At 42.7% G+C, this 22,466-nt stretch overlaps 2 protein-coding genes across 2 annotated transcripts in view; both read left to right on the top strand.

The window, feature by feature from the left end:
• LOC115262576 (insulin-like growth factor-binding protein complex acid labile subunit) overlaps nucleotides 1–20,383 on the top strand; it is a 181,750-nt gene extending 161,367 nt beyond the window's left edge. The window contains exon 2 of the mRNA XM_062843004.1: nucleotides 16,861–20,383. Within this exon, the coding sequence (XP_062698988.1) occupies nucleotides 16,878–18,530 (1,653 nt within the window). The 5' untranslated portion in view covers nucleotides 16,861–16,877 and the 3' untranslated portion in view covers nucleotides 18,531–20,383. The remainder of the gene's footprint in view (nucleotides 1–16,860) is intronic.
• Nucleotides 5,489–11,934, top strand: LOC134290847 (uncharacterized). Its single transcript, XM_062858055.1, has 2 exons — nucleotides 5,489–10,308; nucleotides 10,374–11,934. The coding sequence occupies exons 1-2, from the start codon at nucleotides 5,489–5,491 to the stop codon at nucleotides 11,932–11,934; spliced, it is 6,381 nt and encodes a 2,126-aa protein (XP_062714039.1).
• Nucleotides 20,384–22,466: the final 2,083 nt, after the last annotated feature.

Below are 22,466 nucleotides of genomic sequence, written 5' to 3'. Positions count from 1 at the left end.
CATACAAATGTCAATGCATAACTAAATCCCATATACAAACGCAATGCGGAATACGGGAACGTAACGTAACTCTATCTGGTGCAGTAGACAAGGTGCAAGTAAACTTATTCAATATTGGTTAGTGCTTCGTATGGCGGGAATTAGTTAGAAACCCTACTCCTACGCAATGCTTAACCTTCCGTGTAAAACTAGCAGTTAAGACAAGCAACGAAAGCATCCATGTCAGCGTCAATATGTTCCTCAAGCCTTGCCTCCTGCACGAGCCGAAGCTCTCGTTCTCAATATGCGTCTTAAGCTATCCAACAAGACACTGAGTAGTATCAATTCCTTACATATTGATCAGTTCCGAACTGACGGCGACGACGGCATTACATCATCCTTGTTTCTGGAAAGCTTCCCACGATTTTATTTCTACTTGTTGTCGATTTTCCTCCCTCCTGCGAGGTTCGCACCTCGCTGATATTAGCCCCGTCAGTCTGTCTGTCTGTCGACACAGCCACAAGCCACGTGGAAAAGCATCAACACCATGGTTGCCGGCCATGAAAAGCGTGGAAAACACAGACCTAGCTCGATAATATGTAGTGGATATGTGGCCTTGAATGTTCTCATAAGATAAATTCACACATGGAGCAATCGCGGAGGAGCTCCTCCATCATGCACCACACCACACAGACACTTAGCGGGAGGCGTGAATGGAGCACGGTTAGGAAAAGTTTTCCTCTTGGTTGAACTACCGCTCATGTTGATGCGTGTGGGGGTGATTCGGAAAGAGGAGATGTTGCGTTGCGTTGGTGTAAAGGGATGTTTTGTTCGCTTGGATTCCGTGAAAAGCAACGTATGGGCCTTGATAAACGGAAAGGAGAACATTACTCTATGCTTAAACGTTGAGTGTTGAATGTTTAGCTGAAAAGGATGCTCTTGGAACGTGAAATATCCATTGTTGGTAGTTGAACTGAATGATTTTAATTAAGGATATATGTTTGCATGAAGGAAGTACTTTTTTTTATGGCATAGCGTTCTACTAGGACGGAGTATGATTTTCCAGTATTCGGTGCTCTTTCACAGTCTGCATCATCAGACTTCGTTGGATTGATTATTTTTGATAATAGACTTATGCATATATGGTGTGGCAAGTACGAAGATACTGGATATGGAGCGGACCTGGTGTGATGGTTAGTTAGTTAGTTTTTATTTTTAACCAAAATTTAGGAAGATGGAAAAGCCCCTTTTAATGATTTCATTTTCTCTTTATGAAATCGTTCTCAAAAAGGCACAAAACCTCTTTTGATTTAATGGTTAATACACGTGATTCTCACGCCGAGGACCTAGGATCGAATATCCCACTTCCGACAAACTCACAACCAGCGATGCCAGATGATTTTCTGTATCACCCGTTCAAAAATCTGTATTCCATACAAAATTTGGGTTAAAAATCTGTATTTCATATAAACGCAATCTGTACAGATGCTCAAAAATCTGTATAATACAGACAAATCTGTATATATGGCATCCCTGCTCACAACATGTGAGTTCTTCCTTTGGATAGGAAGTTAAGCGTGAGTCCCGAAATGAACTAGCCTAGGGCTGAACATCTCGTTAATACAGATAAAAAAATAAAAAATAAACAGAGTAAACCCAAGGATATCCGGAAAAAATCTATTTGGGAGAGTTCCGGGAGTTTTTTTTTCATAAAAAAATAAAATTCTCAATTACTTTGAACTTCCGCATCCCTATAGTAGTGGAATGTGAAGCAGTATTGAATAACCGAATTTCAATAAAGATAATATTAAACTACGGAGAATTTTCATTTTTTATGGAACAATTAATATTTTATATGGTGCAATATGATTTTTTATGTAGCAATATGCAATTCACTATGGGTGCAATTTTCATTTTTATGGAGCATTTTAATTTTTCTATGGAGCAAAATATATGGAGCATTTCGGAATTATTTATTAGGGTAAAATAACACTTTTAATGAGAAAAGTTTATCATTTTCCAGTACATTTGCTATAAAGCATGGATTATCAATAATTTATGTGTTATATTGCACATTTTTATGGAACATATGCTCATATATTAAGGAGAGTTTTTGATTTTTTATGAAGTGTTTCTACAGTGGAGCGATTCCAAGCAACAGCATCAAAATTAAGGAAATTTTTTAATTCATGATTTTCTATTGAACTGAAACTTTGCACAGTTTTTCAGTTCCATTTAAATCGCCATTTTTCGATATCAAATTTTTATTTTGAATCACGACTAACTTTTTAAAAGGGTGTATGTGAAAATGGTTAAAAAATATTCAAAAATCTGCACAGCCAAAATGGTTCGTTCGATTGCTATGAATTTTTCAGCAAAGTTAGATAACTAAATGGTGATTCCTAAGAAAATATACACTATGAAAAAACATCTTTTTTAATATTAAAAAATATCATTTTTGTCACAAAAACTCAAATATCTCAAAACCCTATCTTTTTACCATCGTAATTTTTTTGGGAAAGACGGTCCATTGTATTAACAATCTACCATAAAAATTTGGTGATGGTAAACTAATAAACAAAAAAGTTATAACATTTCAAACATTTCACTATTTTCACATTTGGTAAATATTTTTTTCTGTGTAAATTATTTCGGTCAGAAATCGCAGTTTGATGCTGATTTTATTGTTCAGCAAAGTTAGGTAACTAAATGGTGATTTCTAAGAAAATATACACTGTGAAAAAAAAATATTTTTTTAATATTAAAAATTATCATTTTTGTCACAAAAACTCAAATATCTCAAAACCCTATCTTTTTACCAACGTAATTTTTTAAGGAAACCGGTCCATTGTATTACTGCAGTAATTCTGAAAAGTGACGTAAGCGCCATTCAAAATTTCGATATTTTTTGGTATATTATTTATAATATCTGGGGTGAGAATAACACTGTGGTATTCCTGCTGTATTAGAATGCAAGATCTAATCGTAATCTATCATCTTTGGAAAGAAACTTAAAGGATGAGCAAGAGTTTTATGCATAATAACCAAAAAATGGGCCAAAACTATCAATGTCGCTTACGTCATTTTGCAGAATTACGGCAGATTAGCAATCTACCATAAAAATTTGGTGATAATAAACTAATAAACAAAAAAGTTTTGACAATTCAAACATTTCACAATTTTCACATTTAGTAATAATTTTTTTTTAGTGTAAATTATTTCGGCCGGAAATCGCAGTTTGATGCTGATTTTATTGTTAATGGCCTTGCGTGAGTAAAACAAGCTGTTTTTATTATGTATTATGTATATTATATGTACAGTAATGTTCCGATTTTATCACGCCCTCCGCGCATTAGTCGTTTATTCATTAATTTGCTGTTACATTTGAGGACAAGTGTTTTCCCTCTTCTTCAAGATGAATGTTGAAAGCGTGTTTTGCAACGTTAAAAATATTGAAATGGGTATAGATGTTGAAGTATATTTCAAAGCATTTTTGAAAAGGGGCGTGATTATATTGTTTAAACAAATGTCGCTGATGGTATGGTGTCATGACTCTCTGCACTTAGCACTTCTGGCAATTTCTCAGTTGTTGTCGTTTTCGAACTTCCTGCGCCCTGCTTTACCGATGATATACAGATGGCTCGTCTGTCAAAGTCTAGACGGCAGGACGTGCAAATGCGTAAATTTGTATTCAATTTGGGCATAACCAGTTTATCTATGGTGCTTTCGGTGAGATTTCGTAACTCTTTTGAACATTTTTTTTCATCAAACGGTCTACAAGAGAGCGTTGAGTTGAAGACCTTTGAGAAAGCGATTGTTCATGTTGTTCGTTAGATTATAATAAACAAAATCACTTATTAGTTTTAACTGACTAGTTTGGTGTTGTTTACTTGGCTGAAGAAAAAATTTACTATAAAATTTTTAATATCCATAGCGGTAGTATTTTTTTTTGCTTTTTCGTGAGCATTGTCATGGTATGTATACAGACAAACAAACGTAACACTGACGAAATTTTCATTGACCACGCCTTTAACGATCATTTTGAATCTTGGTTGTGGCTTTCATAACCAGAAGAGTGCCCATCGTTTTTCTTTGCGTTTGACGTTTCACACTAGCGCCTTCTGATGACGATATTGCACAACGCAGTGTTTCGTGAAACATTTCCACCAGGTGGTGGTAGTGGGAACTGGGCGATGGATTTTCACGAATATTATTCTAGGCGTTTCGTCTGTTTGTCTGTGGTATGTACCTCTCATGCATTTGTTGTTGTTGAAGTTACTCGCATTCTTCCGATCATAAAGTCTGTTCTCTAAGAGGTAATTTTTTTGCAGATCAACTAGACGTATACGCGAATATATAAAACTTTTATTATGCAGCTTTCGTCTTAAAAATAAGTTTAATTCCATTTTTCTTATGATCAACAGCTTTTCAACGCTATCAAGGGAACTTTTCACCAGTCACGTACAATAAAAAGTATGACACTCTCAATATTTTTGATCACAACACTGGATCGCGTCTAAGTTTCAAATAGATACTATAGTAATTATGAATAATCAAACAAAAATATCATGAAAACAACTTGTTTAATTAAGGCGGTAGCCTTTACAATAAAATCAGCATCAACATATAATTCTCGAAATAATTTACACAGAAAAAAAAATTTTTTTGTTACTAAATGTAAAAACTGTGAAATGTTTGAAATGTTATAACTTTTTTGTTTATCAGTTTACCATCACCAAAATTTTATGGTAGTGTCGGCGCAGGAATCGGCAAGCTGGCAACCCTGCCCTGTGCTGCTACCAAAGCTTCGCGTCCGCGAACAAAAGCGACGCAGCGATATCTGTGACAGACAGCTATGATGACAATCAAGGATGACGTCTAATGTCTATAGTATACTGGTCTTTCATTCTGTGATAGACACGAGGCAAAGTCAGATCATAGTGGAAAACGTGTAGAAACAAATGAATTATTGAATTACCCAAAATAGTAGTAGTGAATATAGTTGAATTTGATCAGTGGAACTTGAATATTAAGCTCTGTTTAACGGATGTTTAAAAGCTGGAGTTCGCTCCATAGTAGATATTCGAGGTTTGTTGAGGTTATGTCTACAATGCTAAAGTAATTCCTAAGTCCGATAATTCCGTAGCGCAGTCCGAGGTCATAGTCACGTTCGAGTCCGTAGTCCAGATCCTTTCAACCGCGTCGATAGAATACCTGAAAAGAAACGTAAGAAAATCATAAAATTATATAACAATGTGAACTAATGAAAGAATGATCAAACTAGGTCTCACGTGGTAGAGGTTGTAATCGATTAATAGGGTGCATAGACGACGAAAGGCCTACCGAATTGTAAGATCTCATTTGAAATAAGTTATATTATGAACACTTATACTTACGGATACATTCATTCTTTACAGTTGAAGCACTTTAATAAAAAAAAGCTATCAAACCCGGTTTTGCCCTTTTCCTACGCCCTACACCATTGACAAACTTCAAAATTCGTGGCGACATGGATGGAATTCAGGACAAGGAAGGATCCAAAGGACGAAATGGCGAGCAATCCAGTTGCCCCGATTGCCAACGACCAGATAGCGCGGAGGATATGGTCCAGTGCGACCATTGCGACGTTTGGAAGCACTTCACTTGCGCCAGCGTGAATGCAAGCGTCGCTGGTCGCGCATTTGTATGTGGTGACTGTTCCGCTCAGCACAGCGATGACGCGATTACGGTGCATAGCGAATCCAGCCGTGCTAGTTCAACGTCGGTTTTCTCCGTCTGCCTGAGCCAGCTGGTGGAAAGACAGCATATGGAGCGTGCCCGTATGGAACTCGAGCTGCAACGGCGCCATCTAGACGAACAGCAGAAGCTGATCGACAAAGCTCTTGGTGGGGAAGAAGCAGAAAACCATCACAGTGACGGTTTATCCGGTGGTACCACCAACGAAGTGACTCCACCAGCTCCCAGCAAGCGCCTTGCGACGCCGCCCCCTCCCGGTGCACCTCTAGCATCGTCCGATCGTCGATCAAAGGCACTATCCGACACTCCCAAGTCGGCTGCTCCAGTTGTGGTATCGATTCCACTTACGGCGCTGGAGCCGAACTCAGTGAAGCTTCTGCAAGGCATGAAAGACCCCCAAGTTGCTCTGCGGGAACTCAGAGCTAGGGTTGAGCTGTGCGAGAAGCGCGCCAATCCTACGCCCGACGACCTGGTTGACCTACAAGCTCAACTGGAACTGTGCCGGAAAATTCTGGAAGGGATCCAGACCAGTACATCGACCAACGAATCGGTTCAACGGCCGGACGCGAGCAGCACGATGAAGTTGCAGCCACCAAAGCCAGCGGCGAGCACGTCGCGCATGGTGAAGCAGACCGGTGCAATTCCGAAAACAAATCGGTCACTGCTTACGGTTCCCCAGGAAGATCTGATGCAGCCCAACAGTCCTTCTCAAGAAGGGGCAGTAGGAGGAGCCAACCGACCGAGCGATATTTGGCCGCTGAAGATGCCGGTAAGCCAATCTGGCGGACCATCGGTAAGTCGAGCATTCGAGTCATCGAAAATGCGTCCGAATCTCTTGGAACCCCCAGGTAAGCGTCAAGCCTTGAGTAATTTGTTTGAAAATACAACCCTATACGCCTCTGGTGATTGCCCCACGACCAATTTTCCAACAACCCGAGAGCAGCAGCGTGTTGACGCGCGCCCGGGAGAAAGTTGTCTGCCTCCTACACATTCTCATGAGCAGCTGCGAGATACACTCGCGCACTCGGGCTATGCAACTTTGCCCTACAGTCAACCCGAACGCAATTCAACCGGTATGCAAACGCGTAATTGCCCCTCGCGTGTGGTTGAATCCACTCCGCCCCCTCGTCAGTCAGATAGCTCCCAACCAAACCAAGTGATTTCCCAACCAGACCCATTCCGCCCCACACAACAGCAGCTTGCAGCAAGACAGTCCCTGGCTAAGGATCTTCCTCGATTCAGCGGAGACCCAGCTGAATGGCCGATCTTCATCTCGAACTACCGCTACACGACGGAAGCTTGTGGCTTTTCGGATGGAGAAAACATGCTTCGTCTACAACGGTGCTTGACTGGATCTGCGCTCGAAACAGTACGTAGTCGGTTGGTGTTACCAGCAGCGGTACCTCAAGTGATCGAGACACTTCGCATGCGGTTTGGGCGACCGGAATTGCTTATCAACGCCCTGTTACGTAAGGTGCGGGACATTCCTGCCCCTAGGCCCGATCGGCTCGAAGGGCTCATCGATTTCGGAATGGCGGTGCAGGCTTTGTGCGACCATATTGAAGCGGCGAACGAACGCGCTCATCTATCGAATCCGTCACTTTTGCAGAAGCTCGTGGCGAAGCTTCCCGCTGATCAACGGATGATGTGGGCCGGATATAAGCGAGGATTTCCTCACGCAGATTTGAAAACCTTCGGCGACTATATGTCATCGGTGGTGCGGGACGCAACCAGCGTAGTCACCTTTGAGCCGGAGACGAGACGGAGCGGCGCTCGAGACCGTCCGAGGCAAAAGGGATTCATCAACTCCCACGCGACGGAGTCATCCAGCAGATCAGGAGATTCATCGCGTGAGCCGAAGGAGACACCGAAACAGTTCGATTGCGCTCACTGCAACAAATGCGGACACCGAGTTCGCGATTGCAATGCTTTCAAGCAGTTAAACGTTGACGACCGCTGGAGACGAGTTCGATCGTTGGGCTTGTGTCAGAACTGTTTGTTCAGCCACGGACGGCGTGCGTGTCGAGGTCGAAAAACGTGTGATATTGAAGGCTGCCAGTTTCGACACCATCCGCTCCTTCACTCCCCTAGAGGCCCTCCAAAATCATCGGAACGCACGATGCAGGTGGCGGAAAATCACACCCATCGCCGCTTAACTTCTCCGACCCTCTTCCGAATCATTCCAGTAACCCTGCATGGGACTAAAGGCTCGATCAACACCTTCGCATTTCTTGACGAAGGGTCCGACCTGACACTGATAGAGAGTGATTTGGTTGCTTCGCTTGGGGTGAAAGGCACTAAACTACCGCTTTGCCTACGGTGGACAGGGAATACATCACGCGTGGAAAAGGAGTCACAGCAAATTACCATCGAAATCGCCGGAATTGGACAAGACAAGCGGCACAAACTTCTGAACGCGAGAACCGTCAATAGCCTCGGACTACCACGCCAAACCTTCGAGGTTGAAAATGCGGTTAAGAAGCACAAACATCTGCAAGGCATTCCACTCTCCACCTACCGCGATGCAGTGCCCAAGATCCTCATTGGTGTAGACAACTTGCGGCTGGCACTGCCTCTGAAGGTGCGAGAAGGGGATGGGCCAGCACCGGTGGCGGTAAAAACCAGACTTGGCTGGTGCGTATACGGTCCCCGGGGGAGCAGTAGCCTTGAATCTCACAGCTTCCATATATGTGAGTGCTCTTGTGACGAAACACTTCACGAGGCGGTGAAAGACTTCTTTGCTATCGAAGGAGCTGGAGCGGGTCCGACAGCAACCTCGATGAAGAAGGAAGATGAACGGGCGCTAACCATAATGGAAGCGACAACTCACCGGGTTGGGAATCGCTTCGAAACGGGACTTATTTGGAAGGAAGACCATGTAGAGTTCCCGAACAGCTATTCCATGGCAGTGCGTCGGTTGGAATGCCTTGAACGCAGGATGGAGCGTGACCCGGGTCTGAAGGAGAATCTACACCGGCAAATACAGGAGTACGAAGCGAAAGGATATGCACACAAGGCTACAGCAGCGGAAATGGAAGCAGCGGATCCAAGGAGAGTGTGGCACCTCCCGGTCGGAGCGGTCATTAACCCCAAGAAACCGGGGAAAGTCCGCGTCATCTGGGACGCTGCGGCCAAGGTGGACGGCGTATCGCTCAACAGTGCACTCCTCAAAGGCCCGGATCAACTTTCTTCCCTTCCTGCGATTCTCTTTCGTTTCCGATTGTACCAGGTGGCGGTCAGCTCGGATATACAGGAAATGTTCCACCAGATACAAATCCGAGAAGCCGATAAGAATTCCCAGCGTTTCTTGTGGCGCAATAACCCATCTGAAAAGCCGACGGTATACCTGATGGACGTTGCCACATTTGGTAGCACATGCTCGCCGGCGTCGGCCCAGTTCGTTAAAAATCGGAACGCCGAACAACACCTAGAGCTGTATCCGGAAGCGGTGAAAGCGATTATCGACGACCACTACGTGGACGATTACCTGGCTAGTTTCGGCACGGAAGAAGAAGCAGCAAAGGTGGCACGCGATGTACGACACGTACACGGTAACGGAGGTTTTAAGCTGCACAATTGGCGGTCCAATAGCTGCACAGTGCTAGAACGGCTGGGTGAAGTTCCACTGGCAGAGGAAAAGCAGCTGAAACTCGTCGACGGCGTGGCGACGGAAAGAGTGCTCGGAATGTTATGGTGTCCTTCCACGGATGAGCTGAGTTTTTCCACCCAGATGAGTGAGGAAGTGCAGGCGCTGATTAAAACGTCCACGCGACCGACAAAGAGGCAGGTACTACGGTGCGTGATGACGCTGTTTGATCCATTAGGGTTGCTCTCACCGTTCCTCATCCATGGCAAAGTCCTGATCCAGGACATCTGGAGAGAAGGCACTGAATGGGACGAGCAAGTCAGCGCAGACGTCTTTGCGAAATGGCGGCGGTGGGTGCAGATGATTGAGTACATTTCCGGGGTGCGCATCCCAAGATGTTACTTCCGGCTCGCGAATCAGAAGACATACCATAACTGCGAACTCCACGTGTTTGTCGATGCGAGTGAGGTGGCGTACTCTTGCGCTATCTATCTGCGCACGCTCGATACAGAAGCTAAACCACAGTGTTGTTTGATTGCCGCAAAATCGAAAGTGGCTCCGCTAAAGCCATGGTCAATTCCCAGGCTGGAACTACAAGGGTGCGTCTTGGGCGTACGTTGGTCGAAGTTCGTTCGGGAAAACCACGGAGTTCCTGTTTCCAAGATGGTGTTTTGGACAGATTCCAGAACAGCTTTGGCCTGGATCATGGCCGACCCTAGGAACTACCGACAGTTCGTGTCCTTTAGAGTAGCCGAGATTCTGGAGCACACCACGGCAAGCGATTGGAGATGGGTGCCATCAAAATCCAACCCAGCAGATGAAGCTACTAAATGGGGAAGCGGCCCGTACTTCAACCCCAACAGTAAGTGGTTCCAGGGCCCCGAGTTCTTACGTCTTCCGGAGACTGAGTGGCCTCGTCCCAAAGAGCCAGTGACCGCTACTTCAGAGGAAATACGTGCATCAATCCTGTACCATTGTTCGATCGAGCCGGTGATTGACTTCGTCCGGTTTTCCTCCTGGAACCGACTACTACGAGCAACAGCTTTCGCTCTCCGATTCGTAAACAACACAGACAAAACGCAGACGAAATATGCAGGACAACTACAGCAGCGAAACTTCGAGCAGCAGAGATTACGATTTTCAAGCTTGTACAACGCGAATCCTATCCCGACGAGATCGCTGCACTCTCCACCAAGGCGTCGAATGAAACCGGACAGGAGGCCATTGGGAAGCAGAGCTCCATCTACCGGCTAATGCCGATTCTGGACGAGAACGGCTTGTTGCGCGAGCGCGGACGGATCGGGGCGGCTGGAGACATCTGTTATAGCGTGCGTCATCCAATTATCCTTCCGAGAAAGCACCAGGTCACGGAGCTTCTGGTTTACCGATACCATCAGCAATATCGTCACGGCAATGCGGAAACCGTTGTTAACGAGATCCGCCAGATGTACAACATCCCAAGACTGCGTTTGGTAGTGAAGAAAGTAAGCCGTGACTGCCCATTTTGTAAGATCCGTCGAGCGAGACCAGCGATTCCACCAATGGCGCCCCTTCCAGCTGCGCGCCTAGCACATCATGAACGAGCCTTCACCTACACAGGGGTTGACTACTTCGGACCGCTGTTAGTGAAACTAGGAAGATCCAATGTTAAACGATGGATCGCCCTGTTCACGTGCCTAACGGTGCGTGCCGTCCATCTCGAAGTCGCCTATACGCTGTCTACGGAGTCGTGCATTTCATGTGTTCGTCGATTTGTGGGTCGCCGGGGATCACCCGCCGAATTCTTCAGCGATAACGGCACAAATTTCCAAGGAGCTGAACGAGTACTGCAGCATCAGATAAGCCAGGGACTGTCGGCAACGTTCACCAACACCGACACGAAGTGGAACTTTATTCCACCGGGAGCACCGCATATGGGCGGAGCATGGGAACGCTTGGTACAGTCGGTAAAGGTTGCAATCGCTGAAGCGTACTCTGAAGGAAAGCTGGACGACGAGGGGTTGCAAACGCTGGTCGTGGAGGCGGAGCATATGGTGAACTCAAGGCCTCTGACGTATTTGCCCCTCGAGGCCGTGGAGGCAGAGGCACTTACGCCCAATCATTTTTTATTACTGAGCTCGTCCAGCACGAAACAATACGGCAGAGAAGCAGGATCTACAGTTCACGGATCGTCCAGTGAACTAATTCGCCGAGAAATACTGGGTAGGTCGTGGGAGCTAATCCAGCGCCAGCTGAACGTTTTTTGGAAGCGCTGGTTGACGGAATATCTGCCGGTGATCCGTCGGCAACCGAAATGGTTTGATGAAACCCGATCACTTGTACCAGGCGACCTTGTCTTAGTCGCGGAGCCGACGAAACGAAATGGATGGGAGCGTGGACGAATCATCCGTGTTGTCCCAAGCCCGGACGGAAGATACCGACGCGCGGTTGTGCAAATAGGGACGAAGACTCTGTTGAGACCAGTGTCACGGTTGGCACTGCTTGACCTGCAGGAGTTTCGTGAGACTCCGGAGGACTCCGGACCACACCCGGGGGAGACTGTCGGCGCAGGAATCGGCAAGCTGGCAACCCTGCCCTGTGCTGCTACCAAAGCTTCGCGTCCGCGAACAAAAGCGACGCAGCGATATCTGTGACAGACAGCTATGATGACAATCAAGGATGACGTCTAATGTCTATAGTATACTGGTCTTTCATTCTGTGATAGACACGAGGCAAAGTCAGATCATAGTGGAAAACGTGTAGAAACAAATGAATTATTGAATTACCCAAAATAGTAGTAGTGAATATAGTTGAATTTGATCAGTGGAACTTGAATATTAAGTGAAGTGTGGCTTCTGAAAACCTTTATTGTGAAGCTCTGTTTAACGGATGTTTAAAAGCTGGAGTTCGCTCCATAGTAGATATTCGAGGTTTGTTGAGGTTATGTCTACAATGCTAAAGTAATTCCTAAGTCCGATAATTCCGTAGCGCAGTCCGAGGTCATAGTCACGTTCGAGTCCGTAGTCCAGATCCTTTCAACCGCGTCGATAGAATACCTGAAAAGAAACGCAAGAAAATCATAAAATTATATAACAATGTGAACTAATGAAAGAATGATCAAACTAGGTCTCACGTGGTAGAGGTTGTAATCGATTAATAGGGTGCATAGACGACGAAAGGCCTACCGAATTGTAAGATCTCATTTGAAATAAGTTATATTATGAACACTTATACTTACGGATACATTCATTCTTTACAGTTGAAGCACTTTAATAAAAAAAAAGCTATCAAACCCGGTTTTGCCCTTTTCCTACGCCCTACACCATTGACAGGTAGATAGCTGATATAATGGGCCATTTTCCCTAAAAAATTGACGTTGGTAAAAAGATAGGGTTTTGAGATATTTGAGTTTTTGTGACAAAGATCATATTTTTTTAAAGTAAAAAAAGAAATTTTTCACAGTGTATATTTTGTTAGGAATCATCATTTAGTTATCTAACTTTGCTGAAAAATTCATAACAATCGAACAATCCGTTTTTGCTGTGCAGCTTTTAGAATATTTTTGAACTATTTTCGCATACACCCTTTTGAAAAGTTAGTCGTGATTCAAAATAAAAATTTGATATCGAAAAATGGCGATTTAGATGAAATTGAAAAACTGTGCAAAGTTTCAGATATTTTTGAAATGGTCGCTCAGGATCGACTGACATGACTCCGTGGAACGCCTCAGTGGTACAAATTCGTTTAAACGCACATATTTCTCAAAATATTCCCTTTATGTTGCTGCATATTAAAATTTATGATAATAACGCTCTAAGTATCACTAGTAGGAGTACTTGCTGAAATGTATATTGATATCAAAAATTGTGGAATAATTTGCCATTAATAAATATGGAAAAAAACGAAAGAAGTGCGTTTAAACGATTTTTTTTTTTATTCTTAATCACTTAACCTAATTTACAGCTCTTTTGTCCACTTGGGCACTACGTGAGCGATTCCAATTGGACGCTGCACTTACACTTTTGTACAGCGCCTACATGTATTCTATTCTAATTCAACTGTATCGAACTGGTGCCTTGTGCTGCTTCAACTTTTCTACCCTGTCCACGGTAGAATGATGAGCACGATGATGCTGGTGGTTGGCTGCTGTTCCTTTTCCAGTCCAATTGCGGGTCGTCCATTATGAGTTGCGGTTCGCCGATATCCAAATTCCGGGTCCGTTAGAGCTATATGCTCCGAAGAGGGTCAGGTGCCAGCTGCTCTCGGGGGGAAGAGCAACTGACGAAAAATTGCAAGTGTCGGGGCTGGGTTCGAACCCATGACCATCCGCTTATGAAGCGAACGTGTGGACCACTGCGCCACGGGCCCCGACTGAAACGAATTTTCCTCCACAAATTAGATAATTATTCCCTGATGAAAATAAAACAAATTGAAAATAATTCTTCGTTGCTCGAGCAGATAGTGTATTGTGAGTATCTATCGAAATATATAACAATAAAACACAGAGGACTTGAAGTAAAGTTAACCGTTCAAAAATCAAGTGCGTTTAAACGAATTTGTACCACTGTAGTTTTTATGGGTGCAATCAATAGGCTGCCGATAAAAATGCTAACAACCGGATTTAACGCTGAAATCTTAGTGATTTTGATTAGAAACTGATGAAGCCGATATGAAACTAAGCACTCCGATGAGTCCTGGTTGTTCGGAAGGATGTATGTGATCTCAAGGACTTTCCCGGAGTTTCTCTTTGAAATTTTGTCACCACTCCGCAGAGGGCGCATGAGACATGGAGACAAAAATAAATTGGTATACTAGAAAGGCAACAATGAGTATCGGTCTCCTAACCCGCATACTCAACCCGTAATAGATACCTGGTTCGAAAAATAAGCGGAACCACAATCTGACTTACGCGAGCCATCTCCAATCAAAACAATAGTTCCAGTTTCACAAGAAAATGTAGTGATCAATAATGGTTTACTTACGTTTATTGGTGTACTTATCCCTAGGTTGAACTTAGCCTATGGTTCTGTTGTGTATGTGTGTGTTGGTAGTGTGGATGAGTATCCCACGGCGGCGGAATATCGAGCAATCCTGTCCGGACAGAGGGGGGAAAGACCACCGGCGTCTCTCCGGCAACCCCGCCGCTTTGCACGCCCTTGGCGTACCCACACCACGACACCACCATCTCACACCTTAATCCACCATTAGCTTGCTGGATCCAAGAAAAGCCTAGCATGGGCTTTAAACGTGACGTTAGTATCAAAAATACTGGAACTGTTTGGGAGATGTTAGAACGTTCCATTTCTACTGCGATCTTACCGATCTCAAAGATTTATTGCGCCTACTCACGACAAGCCATTAGGCTCATCACTTCTGCCATCACTAATCGGTACGTTCTGTGCAGACGATCGGCACTAATAAATTCTCCAGATCACAAATGGAAACCACCATATGCCACTTACGTCGAGTATACCGCACAACTCACACAACTTCTTTAAAAAATAACATTTGCACTATCGGTCTGCTTGGTTCACTTGATTGGAAATCGACAACTGATGGCAATCGATGTGTAGTGCATTGGTTTTATCAATTTCAACCATGCGATCTCTGAGTGGCTTGTGATCGGGTTGACCTCGTTTGAGTTCTACTTTCGTGATAGATAAGAGATAGCATTAATCTCGTTCTAGAGAATGAGTACCTCGAAGGAAGGGTTCCTGATACTAAATTATCTAATTTATGGGGGCAAATTCAGGTGTGGTTTAATTCGGTGTCCGGTTATGTCGGGTAGAACTATGTGGAGAAGAAGCAGCTTGCACCCAGCGGGGCACACTTTTGAGGCATGCGGCGCGATTAATCGACCATTAACAACGATCAATCCGAAGTACATGTTCTGTTGTTATATGTTGATGAGTGTGATGGATTGACACATATGATTTTAACTAAAACTCTTATGTTGGTTGGTGAGGCTGGGAGCAACATATAGCTCATTCTACGAAGGCAATGAATACCTATCACAGCTGTTAAGCTAGAAGATCAGGTTACAATTTCTCTCAGAGGTTCTTTGCAAAATGTCTCCCATATTTCATCCGGGATTTCTAACAGATTTTTCCAGAAATGTTCCCAGGGTGTCTTGTGGGAATCTACTATAGCTCTATCCGCAATTTTCTTGAAGGACCTTTAGAGGAAAAAATACACTGATAGTTATATTCATCGCGGATCTATGTTAGATGTCATATAATTCAAATTTTACGAAAACCCTTCTTTTTGATATTTTATTTTTATTTTACTGTAGAAAGCTCACTTCCAGCCTCAAAATTTTCCAAAAAATTCAGGATAGTCAAAAGTTTTTAACTATTTTTTTCGAATTTTCATTTTTATCAATTTTTAAAACAATTTTTGAGTTTTTTAATAGATTCTACGTAAAGATTCAATAAAAAATATGCATATTTTTTCCTACTTCAAACCGTACTTGAGTTACAGTGAATTTGAAAAGTATAAAAATAGGAATGATATATGGAACTTTGTGAATTGTTATCCAAGATTCTTTTTACTGTTCTACAGTTCTTTTCGAAAAAGGGTCAATAATTTTTAAGATGTGTCAATTTTCAGACCGTTTCGAAAAAAGGTCCATTTTTTTCATTTATTATTCTTTTATTTGCCGTAATTTAAGTATGGTTGAATGTAGGAAAAAAAGTGTTGCATAGAAAAAGTTTTTATCTATTTTTCTTGGTTTTTATTTTTATTTTTATTTTCTTCAATATGATTTTTTTAACGTACAAGTTTCAATTTGTACGTTAAAAAAATCCTATTGAAGAAAATAAAAATAAAAAAAAACCAAGAAAAATAGTAAAAAACTTTTTCTCCAGAAGTACTTAATAACTTTTTCTCCAGAATATTTGGCTAAGCTCGGTGAAAATCAGTTGAAAACTGATAGAAATTAGGTTCTATTACCGCTCTTATCCTAAAATTTGGTCGAACCAATTTCCAACGACACTGCCGTAAGTTTAAATTTATTTTAAACAAAATTTTGCAACTTAAGGATAAGTTCACATAAAACAATATTTTTGTTAAAATTTCAACTAAATCATGTTGAAAGTTTTTTTTTTTGATTTATTACCTTTTGAGTGAGATTAAGGGTTTTGAAATCGGACGCAAATTGGTAGAGATACGGGCCTAAAAAATGACATGTTTTTGAGGGGAGGGGGCCCAAACTTTTGATCGGGAATGTGTGTGAAGTTTCAGACCGTCTCGAATAATATTTAACTAGGTCCATTTTTTTCATTTATACAACTTTTTTTTAATTGGTTGCATTTTAAGAATGATTCAAAACAAAAATGTGTATGGTTTTTGCATAGGAACTTGTATGTAGGCTATTATAGCTTATTTGATCGGTCCAGAGTACACAGAGTCAAATATTTGACAAGGTATGTAATAAAAAAAAACACCTGTTTTAAACTAATGATGAAAATTCGATCGAGTTAAACCAGATGTTTGAGAATTGAGCTAGACCTATTTAATAAAATAGATATGTTGGCCATCTTGACTGTTGCTAACAAAAGTTTCATCTCTTCTCATTCCAGATCACCACGGCTGAAAAATGACTCTCATCATGTCATGGCTGTTCATTCTGGCGCTGATTGTACCAGACCTGTCATCCAGTCTTCTCCACTGTCCCCATCGGTGCCACTGCGACGACGAAAAGCTCGATGTAAACTGCGAGGAAGGCCACCTGGACGTAGTACCCATAGCGTTGAATCCCTCCATCCAACGGTTGGTCATCCGAAACAACAAGATCCGAATCATTGACTCTTCGGTGCAGTTCTACTCGGAGTTGACGCTGCTGGATTTGAGCTTCAACTATCTGTTCAACATCCCGGATAGGACCTTTGCGAGGCAGAACAAGCTGCAGCAATTGCATTTGAACCACAATAAGATCAGCGTGGTTTCTAATCGGACGTTTGTTGGATTGGGTGACTTGCTGGTGCTCAACCTGAGGGGGAATTTGATAGATCAAATCGAAGCGATGTCGTTCACACCGCTGGTCAAGCTGGAGGAGCTAAATTTGGGTCAGAACAGGATCACCACCGTTGGATTATCAGCGAAAGCGCTCGTGGGACTGATGGATTTGAAAATATTATACCTGGACGACAATCGATTGGAGGTGATTCCTACGGAAGAAACATTCGAACCGGTGAATAAGTTGGCGGAGTTGTACATCGGGACGAACTCGTTGAAGGCTCTGCAGGATGGAGCATTCAGGGTACTCTCCGAGTTGACACTGCTGGATCTGAGAAGCTCTCTGCTTAGCAATGTTAGTGCTGGCACGTTTGCCGGAATTGAAAACATCAAAAGTCTTAATCTTGCGGACAATCGATTCGAGAGAATTCCTTCGCAAGCACTGATGGTGTTGAAGCGGTTGGAAGAGCTATCGGTTGGACAGAACTACTTTGAGACGGTATCCGCAAACTCATTTAGAGGATTATCGAACTTGAAACGATTCGAGCTGCGGGGTTCGTTGTATCTGAGGAAAATCGAGAAAGCAGCCTTCCACACCAACACAAACCTGGAAAGCATTGCAATCGAATCGAATAAGGCACTGCACGAGCTGGAGGAAGCCACCTTTGCCGAGTTGCTGTTTCTAAAACATCTCAGCCTGCGGAATAACGGCTTCGAGCGTTTGGACGAGAACATGTTTTCCTGGAACAGTTTGCGCACCCTGGACATTTCGGATAATCCGATAAATTGTGATTGCTACTATTCGAAGTTGCTGCACCGGTTGCAGACGTCCAGCCGGATTAGCTACAACGCAACCGGCTGCCCGCACCATCTGCCGGACCAGTGGGAGTGCGAGTACATTTTGGACAAGAACAAGAACCTGATATCGGTGCTGGTGCTGGCGGTGGCCATCGTCACGGCCATAGCCCTCACCTTCTACCGCTTCCGGGGTCTGCTGCGGGAGTACGTGCACAACGGGTGCAAGAACAAAGCGCCTCACCATCATCATCATCATCATGGAGGGGCTACCGGAGGTGGTGGTGGAGGCGGCGGTGGCAGCGGTGTGACCATTCCGAGAACCGATATCAACAGTGTGGACTACGAAAAGGCCCTCACCGCCGAGGATGATTACGTGATCCGGCAGAGCAATTTGTACAGCAACCAGGTACAACCGATTCTCAATGGGTGCTATCCGGCGTACATGCAGCAGGATAATGTCTACTACAACAAGCCGCTCCCGATTACCGAGTTATAGTATTGAAAGCTAGTCGAGTGTGATGTCAGTTTGTAAATTAATTTGCGCTAATCCCTTTCGCTTTCGGGCTCACTCTCTCTCTGTGTGTGTACCGGGAATTTGTTCCAGCCCTCGTTTTCCGGACCGGACCGTGGCCGGGTGAGTGTTTTGGGGTAAAGTTTTTATGCGATCGATACTCGGAGCTAGTCTAAACAGTTTGGCAAACGTTCCCGAGCAGGGAAGAATTAGTGTATTTTAAAGAACCTAAATATTTAAATTGATAAACTTTCATGACAATACACTGAAAAAAGTTTTCAAATGGTTTCCATTCGATTTTTACATGGATTGTTTCTTGTATGCGTTTTAACGAAGACCGCAGTATCAAGAAGACTTGCAGCACTGCGTAAAATAGAGAGTCACTGCTAGCAGCACCACCCCGGATGAAGGTGGCACTATTCATGATTTTTTCCTCATCTGTAGAGCCTTTTAACCACTGCGTCCATTATTTAGGAATATTGTGGTACATATGACCCATATTTAATTTGGTGCTAGTCAAGTATCCTGTCACAATTGAGCTGTGATGGACAATGGTTGATGTAACACCTGATCCCAACTAGGCACAGCTCGTTTTATAAAGTTTATTACCCTGTTGGGATTACTTCTCCAAATTTCCAAGGGCTCTAGAAACCCTTTACCAAATATCGCCAATCTGTGATGGTACAGCAGTCCGCAGTTGCAGAGTAAATGCTCGGCAGTTTCGTTTTCCGTTTGACAGAAACGACACTCGGAGGATTGGATTTTTCCAATCTTACTTAGATGATATTTACTCGTGCAGTGGCCAGTGATCAGACCAGTAATTACCCTTAGTTCTCTTTTGTTTAGATTCAGTATGGGCCTGGCTTTTTCTCCACTGGGTTTTATTAACCTTTTTGCTTGCTTGGATGTATCCGTGGCATTCTAATTAGATTCTACCGTGGACATTTCCCAAGTTTTTAGTTTCATCCGAAGAGCACACTCAGGAACTCCACAGAAAGGTTCAGGGCCTACAAAGCTTGAAGCCGCACCCTGTCTAGCTAAATTGTCGGCGTTTTCATTTCCCAGAATTCCACAATGACCGGGCACCCAGTATAAAGTTACCTCGTTCCTACTGGCCAATTGCTTCAGAGAAATAATGCATTCCCACACTAGCTTTGATTGACACGTGAAAGCTTTTAGCGCATTTAGAGCAGCCTGACTGTCCGAAAAAATACAGATCTTGGCAAACTTATAATTTCTTTTCAGACAAATGTTGGCACACTCAAGAATGGCTTGAAATTCCGCTTGAAATACAGTGGGACTGCATCCCATTGGTATAGCCTTACTGATACCGGGGCCAAAAACACCAGCCCCAGTATTTTCTCCCATCTTGGACCCGTCAGTATAAAATACAATAGAACCTGGACGTAAACTTGGCCCACCAGCATCCCAAACATAGCGACATGGTTTCACCACTTTGAAGGAAACATCATGGTTGGTCTTCGTTATCATCCAATCTTCTACTGTTTTTATGTTCCTGTTTAATTTGAAGTCTTTGATGATCCTCAAATGTCCAGCAAGATCCCCGTCTAGAACTTTATTGTAAAGTATAAACTGCAGGGCACTTTTTGCCGCTTGTAGTTTAACAAATTGATGCAATGGCAGTAAATTAAGAAGGGCATCCAAAGCAACTGATGGAGTGCTTTTCATTGCTACTGTCATAGATATACAAGCAAGTCTTTGTACCATACTTAGCTTCTTTTGACAGGTTATCTCATTTGTTTTGGACCACCAAACATGTGAAGCATAAGTAATCTTGGGCCGGACTATTGCAGCATAGATCCAGTGAATCATGTTAGGTCTAAGACCCCAGGTTTTTCCTAAGGTTTTGCTGCAGACCCAAAGGGCATTGGTACCCTTGGTTAAAACATTGTTTAAATGAGAATTCCAATTCAGTCTTTTGTCCAAAATTACCCCAAGATGTTTAACTTCTTCTGAGAACTGAATTTGAACTTCATCTAAAGAAGGTTCAGTAAGATTTATTTTTAACCTTCTAGTAAAAGGTACAATTACAGTTTTTGAAGGCTTTACGTTTAATCCCTCCTATTCATGATAGTGTGTGTAAATTTTCATACTCGCACCAATACACTCTTAAACTTTTCTTAAAGGTACCACCTTAGCTCACCAGACGGTGGTGCCGTCGGTGACGCTTGCCGTTAGTATGAGAAAATAACAGAGTTGCATGTCTTCTTGATGAAGTAGTCTTCGGTTTCAATAAAATTATAAGAGAATATCACATAGATTTTGTGAAGTTTTGTGATTTTCCAATAGAAGCTATGTGATTTCCTAATACTTTTTATGTAAATGTTTTGACCCCATTTCCGGCATAATAATATTGTGCATTAGGCGCATTACCTAAATTGACAACGAAACGACCGCTTTCGCCCACTTCTTCGATCTGAATCAGATACCTAATTCGGTGAACTTGTTGTTATCAATGATTGTCATGAAGATTTTCTGCCGGAAAGTTGATTTTGAACGAGTTTACCGCACCTAGTCCAGCGCCAAACCACCTTCTCTTATGGCTCAGTTGAGAATGGCAAATGTTGTAGAACTAAAAAAGCACTTTTTCCCAAAATGATCAACAAATCGAAGATAATAAGGATGTCCGATTATTTTTTTGACCAATCATGACAATCGGACATGCTAGTTTTGTGCACTTTTTCGTCATTCTGGGCTGTCCATAAACCACGTAGTCATTTTTTGGGAGATTCCGAATGCTCTGGCAGAATTCATAGGAAAATAAGCTCTTTCGGGATTTTCATCCAAAATTTCGAAGAGAACAAAGGAACTATGGTGCAGTATTTAAATAGGATTTAGACCACAAATTCATACATACCTACCTGTTATGTAGCAGTTCCTTCTGAAGTTCTGACGGTTTTTTAAATGTAACACTTGGGGACTTATCTTGAACCTCAGTGTCACACGATATTCGTGGAGGAATTACTAACGGGTCACATTATTTATTCTTCGATTTTCCCGATATTTCTTCGATGGTTTCCCGGATATTTCTCCGGAATTTCATTCTGCTAAGGCATTAATTAAGATTTTTTCCCACGTATTTCTACAGGAGTTCTTTTAAAAATATGTCATGAGTTTTTTTTTCTAGGGAGCCACACAGAAGCTTGTCCAGGCGTGTCCCTAGGAATTTCTTAAGAAATATGCCCAAAGAATGCTCCAGGAATACTTTCAGAAAATCCGAAAATTTTATCAAAGGATTTCTGCTGGAATTTTCCTTTAAATTCTCCAAAAATATTTCCTAGGAGTTCCACCAAGGGTACTTCGGGGAGTTTCTTGAAATGTTCATAAATTCCATCTAGGATTCCTTCAAGAATTTCCCTGGGACAGTTATTTCTCTAAAGATTCATTCAAAGGTGCTTCTGAAACTTTTATATGGATACCTACTGGAAATTTCGTCAGTAATTCCTTAAGGGATTGTTTTAGGAACTTCTACTCGAATTCATTCTGATTTTTTTTAAGAATATCTCTAGAGATTTTTCATAATTGTAGGACTTGCATGGAGTTTTTCAGAAACCTATCTAAAAATTTATTTAATAATGCTACAGAGATTCTTTCGGAAAAAATTTCAATAGTTTTTATAAGAACTTCTTAAGGAATTCCTGCAGGAATTTTTACCATTTTTTTTAGAATCCCCTTAGGGTATAACTTTTTTCAGATGTATCGAATCACTTTGTGGTCTTCGACAAAGTTGTTTGGCATATAGTAATCTAGACAAATACCAAAGGTTTAATGAATTGAACGCTTACAGCACCACTTATTGGAAAATATCGAAAACTTATTATTGCTACTTATTATTGCTTATCATTGCTTATTATTGCTTGGCTATTTGGCCAAGTTTTCCCATACAAACTTCAAGCTCGT

The sequence above is a fragment of the Aedes albopictus genome, chromosome 3, assembly GCF_035046485.1.
Source record: "Aedes albopictus strain Foshan chromosome 3, AalbF5, whole genome shotgun sequence".
NCBI lineage: Eukaryota > Metazoa > Arthropoda > Insecta > Diptera > Culicidae > Aedes > Aedes albopictus.
Note: the sequence above shows the minus strand (reverse complement) of the source record. Positions and strands in the feature narration are given on the sequence as shown.

Excerpts from the sequence above, each read along its gene's own strand:
- LOC134290847 (XM_062858055.1), top strand. The coding sequence starts at position 5,489 with ATGGATGGAATTCAGGACAAGGAAGGATCCAAAGGACGAAATGGCGAG. Across the intron at positions 10,309-10,373 it reads CCGGTGATTGACTTCGTCCG|ACAAAACGCAGACGAAATAT; the intron begins GTTTTCCTCCTG and ends TAAACAACACAG.